Raw genomic sequence first — 15,246 nt, 5'->3', positions numbered from 1 at the left:
ACCCAGCCAGAAAAAAAAGAAAGAAAAAAGAAAAAGAAAAAGAAAAAAAGCAGAGCATGCAAATTACAGCTGGAGATAGAACACGGCCAACCTCAGCTACCTCACTGTTCTGTTTTGCTCTTTGTGGCTGTGATCACAGTCTCAACGGTCAAAACTAACTTGGAAGAGGAATAGGTTTGGTTGGTTTACACACCCACATCACAGTCTATCTCTGAGGGAGGTCAGAGCAGGAACCTGGAGGTAAGAACTCAAGCAGGACCATGGAGGAATGTTTCTCACTGGCTGAATCCCTCTGGATAACACAGCCAGCTTTTATACACATCTCAGGACCACCTGCCTAGGGATGACACCGCCCACCACGGAGGACTGGCCCCTCCTACCTCAATTAGCAAGTAAGAAGCTGGTTTCACAGAAAAGGTCCCAGGCCAGTCTGATCGTGGCAAGTCTTTAACTAAGGTTTCTTCCTCCCAGGTGGCAGCTTCTGATGCTAACAATGACACATGCCATCATACTTCTATCACTGAAGTGCCACCCCTTTGACTTCTAGGTATGACAGTTTTGGGCGCCTGACAAACGTGACCTTTCCAACCGGCCAGGTGAGCAGTTTCCGAAGCGATACAGACAGCTCAGTGCACGTGCAGGTAGAGACCTCCAGCAAAGACGATGTCACCATAACCACCAACCTGTCGGCCTCGGGTGCCTTCTACACTCTGTTACAAGGTAAGTCAGCCATCTTTGAGACTCAGAGATGAAGATGACCAGAGGAGGGAGCTACTACAGTAGCTGCCCAAGACCAAGAAAGCCTCCTGCTTTGGTTTTTCTCTTACTGCCACCTCATTTGCAAAACACTCCAGGCTGAGGCCTGTAAATTGTCTCCCAGTGGCTTCAGAGTGACTTTTCATTGTCTCATCCTATTATCCTCAGAACAAAGGGGAGAGAATCCATTAGCTGTTAATCCAGGTGACCTACAACTCTGCTGTTGTAATGGCTCCCAGATTTTAAAAACAAAAGTTAGCTCACACTGGTGAAAGAGAGACAAAGGCCAAGAGTAATTACACCTAATTGTGGCAGGGATTTGGGCAGAAAAAGTCCTTCCAGGAGCCTGGGAGAGGTTTGTGCCTCTGCTAGGACTCCAGGGTCTCCCTTCCATGCATCCATGTCTCCAATACAGATTGGTGTTTTAGCTTCAGGTACCTGAGAGCCCTTGGGTTTCTTCATCAGGGAAAGAAAGCATGCTGACAGGGTATTGAGCAGTATGGAACAGTCCCTGGGTGGACCTGAGGCACCTGTGTCTGCTAGAGAGGGTCACTCTTACTCTCTGAGCCTCAGTTTCTTGATCTTGGAAATGGGGCTGCATTAGAAGACCTGCCTCACAGAGTTGCCTATATATATATCTGGAGACAGCATTCATAAAGTAAGCAGGATGTGCCAGGCACAGAGTACTGCTTAGAAACTATTTGTTAGATTAACTGATTGCCTAGTTAGTAGTTGGATTTACCACGAGGAGGTAAATGTTTGTGTGCTTGAATTATTGCTTTTGTTCCCAAGCATAGTTTCTGTCTTTCAAAAAGCTGGGCAAAAAATAGAAGTTATTAAAGAAAGAGAGACCAGAGATGGCCAGGAATTTCTTTCTATAATGAGTTGGGACATACTACGGTGTGAATGCTCTGGCAGGGTTATTGCCAAGAGAAAATGCCGTCTGGTAAGAACCCTACCCAACGTAACTAGGACAGTGACCGTTAAGATGTGGACCTTCAACCCAGTTTCTTCTCCTCCCAGGCTTTGTTTTTCTACCCACTGTATACTGCCAGGCCTGCTTGAATTTATGTTTGGGCAACTTTCTAAAATTCAGAAGTGCAACACTTCTCAATTTTAAAATGTACTGCCTTTTAACCACAGCTTGCCTAATGGAAGACAATAAAAGTCCAGCACTCCAATCCCAGAAAGATCGGAATGTAAAGAAAAAAGCGCATCCCAGAATCCGGGGGATACAGTATCTATTGTCTGCCCGGGTACCACCACGAGCTCCCTGTCTATTTCACATTCCAGGCTCGGATGCATGGCCTGCCAGCCTTCTCAGCAGAGCCTTTGTCAGAAACTCTTTCAGCTTCATCCGAGGTCTGAACAGTAGGATGTAATGAGAAGTAGCTGCTAATGAGCAGCACCCTTGGGCAGTCACAGCCAACATTAGCTGGGATCGCGTGCGATGGACCTTCCCACACGCTGGCCCATCCAAAGTCAACAGTAATAGACACATGTGCATTCCGTGAGGAGAAGCTCTACGAGATAAATTGACACACGGGCTTTTCCACTCTTCGAGCGGAAGCAAACTACAGATTGTCAGTGAATTATGCATAGCAACGCTGAGGCAGATTTTAGAATCCCTGTGAGCGATAAAGTGTGGAAAGATGGAGTGCAAAGGAAAGAGAGGAAAGGCCCACTTCGATGGCATCCTAATGGAAAGATTCTGTGAGGGTTCTTCATGAAAACTTCATCTTTTTAAAACGATGTTTCATTTTGCTTAATGTGTATGAGTTCTTTGCCTGCATGTGTATATGTGTGCCACATGCATACCTGGTACCCACAGAAGCCAGAAAGAAGGCTCAGATCCCCTGGAACTAGAGTTATAGGTGGTTATGAGCCACCGTGAGGTTCTGGGAAATGAGCTCAGGTCCTCTGGAAGATCAGCAGTGTCTTAGTCACAGATCTTTCCAGTCCCCAGCACTGTGTTTTTATGGCTTAACATAGCCTAAGACATAATTAATTTAATCCAGCAAATACTCATCAGAATATAAAATAATAGTAATGCTACCTATGTTTTGAACACTCGTCAACTAAAAGGGACTTGTGGCTATATCTAACTTCTTTCCCTTAGAGTAATATCAACAATGCACTTTCTTTCACTGTTATTTGTAGTTGAAAAACTGAAACAAATTAACTACTTGGTATTGTTAAGTGCACTGTATTGCCAAATGATGAAAGACTGAAGTTATTTTTGTTTTGTTTTGTTTTGTTTTTCGTTTGTTTGGTTTGGTTTTTGGCTTTTTTAAAATGTGGGTTGTTTGCTTTAGAGATTTATTCATTTTATGTATGAGTGCTCTGTCTGCATGTATACCTGCATGCCAGAAGAGGGCATCAGATCCCATTATCCATGATTGTGAGTTACCATTTGGCTTACAGTTGAACTCAGGATCTCTAGAAGAGATCTTAATTGCTGAGCCATCTCTCCAGCCCAAAGACTGTAGTTGTTATGAAAAAAAAAAGTTTATTACAAATATTTAACGGCATGATATGATACACTGGCTAATGAAAAAGCTCTGCAGTAACTATTCGACTCTGTAATTACATTAGGAAATACTAAAATCTACAAATATACAACGTATTTCCTATGGTTTTGAGTATTGGGCTTATATATAGTCTCCAGATATCTTGCTAGTTTTCTTCAGTGATAAAGTATTACTTCTATATTTAGGGGGAAACACATTTAATGCCCACCCTAGCCTCTACCCACCCTCCCCTTAAGCATCTTTGCTCTCTTCTCCTACAGACCAAGTCCGGAACAGCTACTACATCGGTGCTGACGGCTCCCTGCGGCTACTACTGGCCAATGGCATGGAAGTGGCTCTGCAGACCGAGCCACACCTGCTGGCTGGCACTGTCAACCCTACTGTAGGCAAAAGGAATGTCACACTGCCCATCGATAACGGTCTCAACCTGGTGGAATGGCGTCAACGCAAGGAGCAGGCTCGAGGTCAGGTCACGGTCTTCGGCCGCCGTCTGCGGGTAAGCAGAAGAGGCTTGAAGGCACTAATCCGGGTGCAGGGGTCGGGTGTGTGAGGTCCCATCTACCAAAGAGAGAACTGAGGCCACAAACCACATGTAACAGAAGGCTATGGGGGATTCTTTCAGTTTTGACCTGTGTGAACATGGCTGGCTTAGGGGTCAGTGATGGCTGCTGGTGGCCTTACAGCTTGTTGTCACTGCTAACGGGTCCCCAAGTGTATTTCAGCTACTTAGAAAATGGGCCACATTTGCCACTCTTTATGAGACGGAGGATCTTTTCTAATGATCAAAAGAATGGAGTATGGTGGCAGGGAGATCTCAAGTTCAAGGCTATCCCAGCCTGTGTCCCCGCACCCTGTCTGTCAGGATGGGAGGGGCTGCTTTGAAGGCTGGTATTTTGGAGCATTTTTCAGTGTGGATCCCTGAGCACCTTGTCTGCTCCCATCCCATGTTTCTGTAGAGTGAAACCTTGGCCCAGGGCTCACTACCCAACAGATTTCATCTGCAGTTTTCCAAAAGCAACGGTTAAAGGTTAAAGGGCGCTAGAGCAGGAACTTGGTGGATAAGCACTTGCCTGGCAGGTGATTAAGCTAGAAAAAAAGAGAAAACCGGGGCTGGGGGAATCTGGGAGCTGCAGTTCTGTGGGTGCAGATTGCCCAGTAATACAACACACAAAGCAAAAGGGCTGTACAGAGGGACAGCTGGTAACCCTGGCCTGGCTTTCTGCCCTGTACCTGTGGACCACGGGTGCTCAGCGGACCGCTGCTGAGCAGAAGTGATCCACAGAAACACCCTCACTGTAACAGGGACTCTTGGCTCCCTGCCTCTTAACCGAGGAAGTTTATATATGTTCCCATTTTCTCCATGGGCAATCAGGGCCAAAAGAATAAGTGATCGTTTTCGACTCATATAGCTGGATGGTTATAAATCCTGGGAAGTAGAGGCAGGGCAGAAGCATGGTAGTTGGCATCTTAGCCAACAGCAAAAACCAGAGCCCAGGGAACCACGATTCTTTTGTACCCTTAACAGCCAAGAACTCTATAGCTAGCTAACTGATGTGCAGACAGCCTCCTACTAGTTCCTGTGGAAGGCCTAGCTGTCTTTGTCCCCTGCCACCATCTGTGGTCTCACTAAACCCTCATCTGCATTCTCAAGAACCCTTCCTGCACATCTGAGGCAGTGTGCCAAAGGGGAAGTTTGACCTAGGTTGGATCCCTGCTGGGCCTCCTGTGTGGCCTCCAGCAACTCCTCTGAGCCTAAGCTTCCTCTGCAGATGCAGGGATGATGATGTATCCAAAGCACCTAGCCCAGAACCGCGGATCCCAGGTGCTCGGTAAAGGGCAGTGATTAGTGCTATTAGGAGCTTCTCTCTACCGTGTGAACAGGGCCAGAAGTTTCCCGGCTTTAATTGGTCCCTCTCCCAGCCAGAGATAGATGATACTCTAGTCCGGTGGCTGCATCTCTGCATCCTCCCAAAATAGATGGCCACCAACAGTAGCAGTTTGTGGAATGAGAACGTTAGCCGGGTGTGCCTCCCCATAATGGAGCTCATTTTTTATTCAGCTGGGAATGCTTTTTAATAAAGAAAGATGTAAAATAATCTCGTTGCCGCCACTGCAGAGCACAGGAAACGCAAGGTGCCTCTCCCAGTGAACTGTTCAATTCGATTTTATTAGGTTTGTCACAAAGGTACAGGTCCCCCTTCTTCACTAGGATGGGGGTGGGTGCTGTGAGGTGGGGTGGGAGGGTCTCCCAAAGGTGCTAGTGTGCCCCCTCCCCGATCTTTTCACGCCCCCCACCCCCGTGCAGAGAACAGGGTTTGAGCATCCAGTGCCTCTGATTTTTCACGGGAATTGTCTGCCACAGGGTTTGCTTCTGCAGTTGTGTTTGATTACCCTGGGGAAGGCAAACTTATTATAACCAGGCCATTCACAGCTAAAGCCGTCTCGGTACCATCACTATAAATCCTTATTTTCGGGGCCTTGGCATTTGTATGGGGAGAGTGGGGGGAAGACACGCGCCTCTCTCCTTCCTCTAAGACTGACCATGATCATGGGCAGCCATTTAGTGAAAATAATTACAGCCATTTATCCGATGCCTTCTATGTACCTAGTTAGTAGTCCACTGAGGATTTACTCACAAATCTAGGAGTATACACGGGAAGAAAGTGAGTCTCTGAGAAGTAAAGGCGCTTAACGGAGGTCACAGGGGAGAACTAGTCACAAAGTTGAGGTTGACAATTCCAACCTTAATCCTGACACCTGCCTATATCCAAAGCCTCTTCTAAATATACGGATCCCAAAAAGGATCTTTGACTTCCTCAGGCCACACATGCCATTTTACATTGTGTGACCTAATTATCCGCTTTCCTCTGGAGTCTTCCTGCTTGTCAAACTTACTGACTGTGAATGACAAACAGAAGAGACAGCAAAGGTGCCCCTGTGCCCTGTAAGACCAGCTTCCTTTTCCACCCCCAGCCGGAAGCTTTGAAAAACCTACTAATATTTGGGGACAGCCTATGCCTAAAGGTCAAATCCAAAGGTCCCAAAGCGTATCCTTTATTAAAATATGGAGCAGACCTGGGAAAATGGCTCAATCAGTCAAGTACTTGAGGGGCTGAGTTTATTCCCCTGAATGAGCCTGTTTGGAGGAAGGTGAAGGGGACCAGACGCGGTGACAAGTTTGTAATCCTAGCTCTGGAAAGGCAGAGAAGACAGATCCCTGGCGCTCACTGTGTAGCTTAAACAGAAAGTTCCAGGGCCCTGCGTATTCCCGTATGTACTCACACAAACACACACAAAGTTCCAACTTGGAGCTACCTCCATGAGGGCCTATAATTCTGACTCGAAAGGGAAACTGAGTTGGTGGTGACCTCACAGGCCGCAGGGAGACTACCGAGGGGACTCCTGATCCTGAAGGCAAAAGCAAAGTACTCTAGAGTTAGGACTAGTTCCAAACAGACTACGAGAGACTGCATTTGAGGTGTAAATGCTCCTGCCTCCCAGCAACCTCTGAGGATGTCTCACAAGACAACAGGTGACCCAGAAGCCTTACCTGCGGGTAAAAGCAGGGGAGACCCAAAAAAGTAGCAAGTATAGAGCCCCAGGAATGCTAGGACTTACTCAGAAAACCATCAAGTATCTGCTGCACTGATGAGAGCAAATCCCATACTTGATCATAAGCAAGCCACGAATCTGCAGCTTCCCTGAACTTGTTTATCTTGAAATCTAATACAGCGCGTTGTCTGGCACAGAGCAGATGGGCCAGGTGTTGGTTTGCTGGGCTTGCTTGGTAGCTCTGTTTTTAGGATAGAGTTAAAAGGGATCTGACTTCTTTTTTTTTTTTAAGTCCCCATTGATATATGACATGATAAAATCATGTGTCCGTCAGCCAGCGATACCATGTGCCCATCCATCACTGTGTTGTCTTTATTCTTACAAAAGGCCTGTGAAGCTGGCATCATCTCCCCTATGGTATAGATAAGAAACTTCCAAACTCTAATAAACGGCAGGATGAGGTCTGGTGCCCACAACCTGTGCTGCTTTCTGTGCTCAGGAGCTGAACACGGCTGGTTGGTCATCGGAGCCAAATTCTCAGCATCTCTTTTCCTTGTCTCTTCCCCAGGTCCACAACCGGAACCTCTTGTCTTTGGACTTTGACCGTGTCACACGCACAGAGAAGATCTATGACGACCATCGAAAGTTCACCCTTCGGATTCTATATGACCAGGCAGGGAGGCCTAGCCTCTGGTCGCCTAGCAGCAGGCTGAATGGTGTTAATGTGACCTATTCCCCTGGAGGTCACATTGCTGGAATCCAAAGGGGCATCATGTCTGAGAGGATGGAATATGACCAGGCAGGGCGCATCACATCCCGGATCTTCGCAGATGGGAAAATGTGGAGCTACACATACTTAGAGAAGGCAGGTGTCTCTCTCCCTTTATTTCTCCTTTGCCATATAGAAAGTTTGATCACTGTGACTATAATTTTTAAGTAGGGTACCACTACACTACCCAGGGTGGACTTGAATTCCCAACCTCAACTAAACCTTCTGTCCTGGCCTCCTGAGAAGTTGAGGGTATTCACTACTATAACTGGCCTTTGTCTTTGATCCCCATGGCCACGTGTAGACTGCTAACCTCAGTAGGATAAATCTAACTGTTGTAGTTTCTGAAGAGGGAGATGCACATTTTGAAAAGGAAAGAGGGTCCCAGAAGGTACCTGGATGGATAACAGGTCTAATGTGGTAAGAAGGAGGTCCTAAGCTGAGGGAGAAGAGCAGGCCCCACTCTAACTGGTCCAAGGGTGTTGACCCAGGACAAGGTTCTGTGCCCAGGATGATCATGGTGCCAACTCCCCACAGAGAACCAAGCAGAAGGCTGGGGGGTCAGATCTGAGACAGAGCAAGCTTAATCCTGTGCTGTTAGAACTGGGTATGGGTTTCGTAAATCCCTTCCATTTTGGGTCAGGATTCATTTCACCCAGAAACTAGGAATCAAAAATGACCTAAATCATAAAACATGTTTGGGTAAACTTTCTTAAAAGTACCTAAATTCAGAAGTTGGCCTCATATTGGGGGGAACATGGTAGTCTTGGTAGGTAGGTCTGGGCTAGTTATCTGATGACTTTCGTGAGTCAGAATATTCACATCATGCCCCACTTCTGGATCCAGACTCTTCACTTTGATTCTTTTCCTGGTCAACTGTTCAGGGTCCCAGGCTCTGCTTGTTCTAGGGTAAACGTCTCTGTCTGTGCTAGAGGGCCACACCTAGAGAGGTGTGGCTACAACACAGACCGTGAAGGTCATCCTGTGCCCTGAAAGCCACACCTGGAGAGAACAAAAATGGCCGGTGTTACACAATGGGGGCATTTATAGATCAAGGTTCTCCCTTCCCAGTCCAGCCTTCCCTAACCCAGGGTGGACCCATGACTTGCTACCACATAAAAGATAAGGAAAATTCTAAAGTGCCCTTCTCAGACATGGTTGTCATGTTATAGGCACAGGGAAGCCACAGAAGCTGTTCAGCAGAGCCATTAGGCCTTGAGAGCATTGGGCTGTGTTTTAGAGAGTCCCTTCTTGCTGGAGCAGAAATACCGAGGTCAGAAAGTCTGGATCAGTGAAGGTAGTAGGAAAGCCGTTGCAAATTGCAAATACTTTAGGCCAGAGCATTTTGGTCTCACACCCCTTTGCATACAGAAGTGACCTGCTCCTTACCACACAAAGGAGCAGACACCCAGGCTGCTCACAAGAGGAAAACAAACAATTGGAGTGGACTCAGCCCTGCAGGGCTGAAGGCTGAGATAAAGTTCAGCCACCGTACCTCTGAAACCCACTGCCAGCATCTCACGGTGCATAGGACAAGATGCCCTGCAGAGATATTGCAGAACACCACTTTTCCCAGCCTTCCATTGCTTTCCTTTAAGTTGTGGGTGCTTGGGCTGTCATTCCTCCTCCTGCCTCCTTCATCTATGATCTTCTTCTCCCTCCAGTCTATGGTCCTTCACCTCCACAGCCAGAGGCAGTACATCTTTGAGTTTGACAAGAACGACCGTCTCTCTTCTGTGACCATGCCCAATGTAGCCCGGCAGACCCTGGAGACCATCCGCTCAGTGGGCTACTACAGGAACATCTACCAACCCCCAGAGGGCAACGCCTCGGTCATACAGGACTTCACTGAGGATGGACACCTGTTACATACCTTCTACTTGGGCACTGGCCGCAGGGTGATTTACAAGTATGGCAAGTTGTCAAAGCTGGCGGAGACTCTGTACGACACCACCAAGGTAAGCTTCACCTATGACGAGGCCGCAGGCATGCTGAAGACGGTCAACCTCCAGAATGAGGGCTTCACCTGCACTATCCGCTACCGTCAGATCGGGCCCCTGATTGACCGCCAGATCTTCCGTTTCACCGAAGAAGGCATGGTGAATGCCCGCTTTGACTACAACTATGACAACAGTTTCCGTGTGACCAGCATGCAGGCTGTGATCAACGAGACCCCGCTGCCCATCGACCTCTACCGCTATGACGACGTGTCGGGGAAAACAGAACAGTTTGGGAAGTTTGGCGTCATCTACTATGACATCAACCAGATCATCACCACGGCCGTCATGACCCACACCAAGCATTTTGACGCTTACGGCAGGATGAAGGAGGTACAGTACGAGATTTTCCGGTCACTCATGTACTGGATGACTGTCCAGTATGATAACATGGGGCGGGTAGTGAAGAAGGAGCTGAAGGTGGGACCCTACGCCAACACCACCCGCTACTCCTATGAGTACGATGCTGATGGCCAGCTGCAGACCGTCTCCATCAATGACAAGCCGCTCTGGCGCTACAGCTATGACCTCAATGGGAACCTACACTTGCTGAGCCCCGGGAACAGTGCACGGCTCACACCGCTACGGTATGACCTCCGGGACCGAATCACTAGACTGGGTGATGTACAGTACAAGATGGATGAAGATGGCTTCCTGAGGCAGCGGGGTGGGGATGTCTTCGAGTACAATTCAGCTGGCCTGCTCATCAAAGCCTACAACCGGGCTAGTGGGTGGAGTGTCAGGTACCGTTACGATGGCCTGGGGCGGCGGGTATCCAGCAAGAGCAGCCACAGCCACCACCTACAGTTCTTCTATGCAGACCTGACCAACCCCACCAAGGTCACCCACCTCTACAACCACTCCAGCTCTGAGATCACATCCCTCTACTATGATCTCCAAGGACACCTCTTTGCCATGGAGCTGAGCAGCGGCGATGAGTTTTACATAGCTTGTGACAACATTGGGACCCCTCTTGCTGTCTTCAGTGGAACTGGCCTGATGATTAAGCAGATCCTATACACAGCCTATGGGGAGATCTACATGGACACAAACCCCAACTTCCAGATCATCATCGGCTACCACGGTGGCCTCTATGACCCACTCACCAAGCTTGTGCACATGGGCCGCCGGGATTATGATGTGCTGGCTGGACGCTGGACGAGCCCGGACCACGAACTCTGGAAACGCCTGAGTAGCAACAGCATCGTGCCTTTCCACCTCTACATGTTTAAGAACAACAACCCCATCAGCAACTCTCAGGACATCAAGTGCTTCATGACAGGTGAGGATTGAGGTACACCCTAGGTCAGAACCAGCCCCATTGCTCCTTGAGAAAGCTGGCACGGGGTGATGGGAGACACTGACCGTCTCTAATGGCATCATCTCCCAAAATCTACCTAAAGAACCTACAAACTACCTACTAGTTTGAGGACTATCCTAAACGTGATGGGCCCAGCATCAGGACCACCAATATTATTTTTTAGAAAATTTTTCCTTTTCATTTATTTTTCTCTTATATATTACATCCTGACTATAGTTTACCCTCTCTACCCTCCCCCTAGTCTTTCCTCCCCACCCCCTCTCTTTGCCCCATAATCACCCCACCTTAACCTCCCATCAGAAAAGAGCAAGCCTCCAGGGGCATCGACCAAATCCTGCACAACAAGCTACAATGACACCCTGAACATCATCACATCAAGGCTGATAAGGCAACCGTAAGAGGAAAAGGATTTCAGAGGCAGGCAAAAGAGTCAGATACAGTCCCTGCTCCCACTGTTAGGAGTCCCACAAGAACTCACAGAGGACCCAGGTCAGACCCACCCATTCAGGCTCCATGACCTCTGTGAGTCCTGGTCAGGTGATTCTTTGGGCCATGTTCTTGTGGTTAGTTTTTCATAATATATTTCAATTTATGAAGGCTCTAAGAGGTTCTGTAGTAAAAAGTGCTCTTTTGTATACTTACAACTTCTCTGAATTATTTTATCATAAAATCCTAATGTCTCACTAAAAACAACTTTTGGAATGCTCCTTGGGAGTTTCTGACATAGAAAACAAGCTGGGCGTGAGTCCTCAGTAATATGAGTTAAGGTGTGGCTAAAATCAAATCTATTTTCAACTTTGGATGATGGAAAATACAGATTTTGGCGACAGAGCTAAGGGAACGGACCTGCCATTTCTTAACTGTGAAATATTCTTTTGCTGCTCTGAGTTTTAGTTTCCTGGGCTTACATTAATAGAATACCACAATTGGTGTGGTGGCTCACACCTTTAACCCCAGCTCTGAGGAGGTAGAGGCAGGCAGGGGTCTCTATGAGGTTGGGGCTAGCCTAGTCTATATAATGAGTTGCAGGCCAGCCAGGGCTATGTAGTAAAACCATGACCCTCTCTCAAGATAAATAAAATAGAATACCTACCCTTATTCTGGTTGGCTAAATGTTTTTATTCTATGCTAGAGCAACTATTAGAAACCTAAAAACTAAAACAGATAAGCTGAAGGCATGGTGGAGGTATGGAGGTCAGGAGAGAATTCTAGGTCAGTCTGAGCTATAGATGACTCTGATGTTAAAAAAAAAAATAACTGAATCAGGTACAAATAGATATCATTAGTAAGTCAGAGAGATAAGCTAGACGATTAAGAAAACACCCAGAGTTCAGTTGGTAGAATGCTTCCTAATGTACACAAGGCCCTGGATTCAATCTCAGCACCCAGGAGGTTGAGGCTGGCTGAGCAAGAGTTCCACATCATCCTTGACTACTTAGTGTGAGTTTGAGGATAGCCTGGTGTGTGTGTGTGTGTGTGTGTGTGTGTGTGTGTGTGTATACAAATGTATGTACATACATATGTATATATGTATATATGTGGGTATAACACACACACACACACACACACACACACACACCACCGTTGCCGCCGCCGCCACCAAGGATGACACAGATACGCATGCCTAGTGCTGGTTCCCTTCCCTTCTCCCTTTTGTTTTAAAAGGGAACGACGCCTTTCACTCCTCTGAAACCAACTTGAGTATAAAGTGTCTCTTGGGTACTGCAGATGGAGACATCTCAGGCTGCTGCAGTGCCTCAGAGAGCTACACAGGGAGAGTCTCTATGGGATCCAGAGAAAACCTGCTAATGCGGAGTTTGCTCCGTTTGCCCCACCCCCCTTTTTGTCACTGTTTCCTCCCTCCCCCTCCCAGTTTCAGGCATGAGACTAGAAAGATGATTCTCACCCTCCAGAATTCTTCACCCTCAGAGGAAATGCACATTCTGGTCCAATGTGAGGGGCCATGAGGCAGATCTGCACAGATGGCCATTAAATCACAGAAAGCGAGTAACCAGCTCTGCCCACAGGGTTCTGGGAAGCCTTCAAAGAGTAGCTGATCCTCCAGGTTGGTTCCTGAATAGATTTCATCAAGTAGCAGGAGAGCGCCATTCTGAAGAGCGGGGTCAACATTCACACAATTGGAAACAGCTCACGTGGTGGCCTGGGGCACGCCTGCACCCCCTCACCCTAAACCTTGATGGCCTCATCTGGATCCTGTTTCTGCTGAAAGCATAGAATTCCTTTTTCCGGGAAGGAAATATCTAGATTGTTCTATTAAGAGGAAGAATCCCAATCTAGGAGTAGAAAGGAGACCAAGGTGGTACACAGGTGTCATGAAAACATACTTGGGACCTGGGGATAAACACATATATTTTGACAGTGTTCCCAGTTTTTACCATGTTCAACTTGGCTGCTAGCACCACAGAGCCTTGACTGATTAGGATGACATTTCTATTACATCTGTCTGCACAAAGCACGCCCCCTGCCTCACCCTCCAGTGGTTTTCCTGTGAGACATCTTGGCATGTTACTATAGCTGAAAAATAAAATACTGTAATAGGAAATGTAATTTTCTATTTAAAAAATTGTTAAAGTTTGCCAAAATATTATTGCCCTTCCTGTCTTCCCTTGTACACTACCATATGCATAAAGTCTCTTTCCAGAACAGCGCTGGTGGGATTAACCACTCCTTGCCAAGCACTTACAGATACCGTCTCCTTTAAGCCTGGCAACAGCTCTGTGAGATCACAACAATTATCTGCATTCTACAGATGAGACATGTGGGGCCCTAGAGGACCACGGGTCTGTGAAGAGTCACACAGAACAGGGCTCTCCGATTTCAGAACACTTCCCGTGATAATCACCCAGCCTCTAAATCCTGCTTTCTGACACCGTTCGCAACAATCCGAGGGGCACCTTACACTTTCTGTTTGTGTTTCATTTCCCAGGCAGTGAAATCCAGCAAATATCATTTTGGTCATACGTTCTCTGTGCCAGACCCACGCTAAGCATCCAAAGGAAAAGGCGTGGCGTCACTGCCCCTTTTCACAAATGTCTTTGACTGTGAGCCCACCTTAAGAAAAAAGAGTTGTGAAGCTAGAAATGCAACTTAGTCTATAGGGTGCTTGTTAGCATGTGTGAAGCCCTGGACCCCATCCCTGGCACCAAATAAAGTAGGTGTTGTGTTTGCATTCCTGGAACCTCAGTATTCCAGAGGTGGAGGCTGGAGAATCAGAAGTTCAAGGTCATCCTTGACGACATAGCCTGAATCAGAGGTGAGAACCTACCTCACAAAAGGAAAAGGAAGTATATCACTATAAAACACTAGAACCAAAGGTTCACAAAGCAGCCCTTAAGTTTGGTGTCTACATGCTTTCTAATCTAGTGTATTCCACTTCAACAAAAATACTGGTCACGACGCCAGCGTTGATTTTACCTATGAAGTGGACCCATGGCACATGAAAAAGACAGTTATTTGTCATCTAAACAATCAAGCTTCCAGAACATCAAACATGATTTGCAGCAGCTAATGGGAAACTAGAATTCTGCTGAGTCTTGTTACACCTTTTATTCTCTGTGGGCTGACTGTACCCTCACATGAACTACAATGAAGAAAGCTTTTTTTTTTTTTTTCCCAAACACGCCTACAAAGACCCTGAGGTATGCTCCGGTTAGATAGGCCTGGGTCTTGAGACAGTGGAGCAATCACCAGGGTTGAAGAGGACAGAACGCTCTGATTGGATAATACTGGATCATATGACCCACAGAGAAGGAATGCAGAATTGGATCATGGGGAGGTGATCCTAAAACGCCCACCACGGGTATATGCCACGCATCATCACAAGTATATGTGCTGAGTCTTTGCCTGAGCCATGAGCTTGGGGGAAAACAACACAGACAGCAAAGTTAAAGACCAGTAAAGCAAGCCTTCTATAAAGACGTTGGGAAGCCATCCTTAGAGCTCTGTGGTGTCAGCCTTCAAAATGCTTAGCAGTTTTGATTTTTTTTATTTTGTTTTATTTTTTTTTATTCAAATACATTCTGTGAAGAAGAAAGGTATGCACTCAAGAAAGGGCTTCAGATGGCTTGTTTTATTCCTCCCCCGCGGCAACAGTGCCTTCTGAGACTGACAGGTAACTCACAGAGCTTTTCAAGAGGAAGGAAACGCCTGCTCCTGAGGTGTAAGAGTACAATTCCCAGCTCTTCAGAAAAGCCCAGTAGGAAAGGTAGCTAATAAATAGATTTCTGACATTTTCCTGAAAGACATGGCAGCAAAGCTTCCTGTCTTCCATTTTTCCATCACTGGTAACTAAAGCCCAGC

At 47.0% G+C, this 15,246-nt stretch overlaps 1 protein-coding gene across 4 annotated transcripts in view; it reads left to right on the top strand.

Annotated features, from left to right (window-relative positions):
* TENM4 (teneurin transmembrane protein 4) overlaps nt 1-15,246 on the top strand; it is a gene marked incomplete at both ends in the record, with an annotated part of 342,954 nt that overhangs the window by 321,475 nt on the left and 6,233 nt on the right. For all 4 annotated transcript variants that reach the window (XM_080912630.1, XM_080912629.1, XM_080912628.1 and 1 more), the window contains 4 exons: nt 548-720; nt 3,548-3,783; nt 7,408-7,704; nt 9,273-10,887. In XM_080912630.1, coding sequence (XP_080768756.1) covers nt 548-720; nt 3,548-3,783; nt 7,408-7,704; nt 9,273-10,887 — 2,321 coding nt within the window. The remainder of the gene's footprint in view (nt 1-547; nt 721-3,547; nt 3,784-7,407; nt 7,705-9,272; nt 10,888-15,246) is intronic.

This window comes from Micromys minutus (assembly GCF_963924665.1).
Source record: "Micromys minutus genome assembly, chromosome: 2".
Classification (NCBI taxonomy): domain Eukaryota; kingdom Metazoa; phylum Chordata; class Mammalia; order Rodentia; family Muridae; genus Micromys; species Micromys minutus.
Note: the sequence above shows the minus strand (reverse complement) of the source record. Positions and strands in the feature narration are given on the sequence as shown.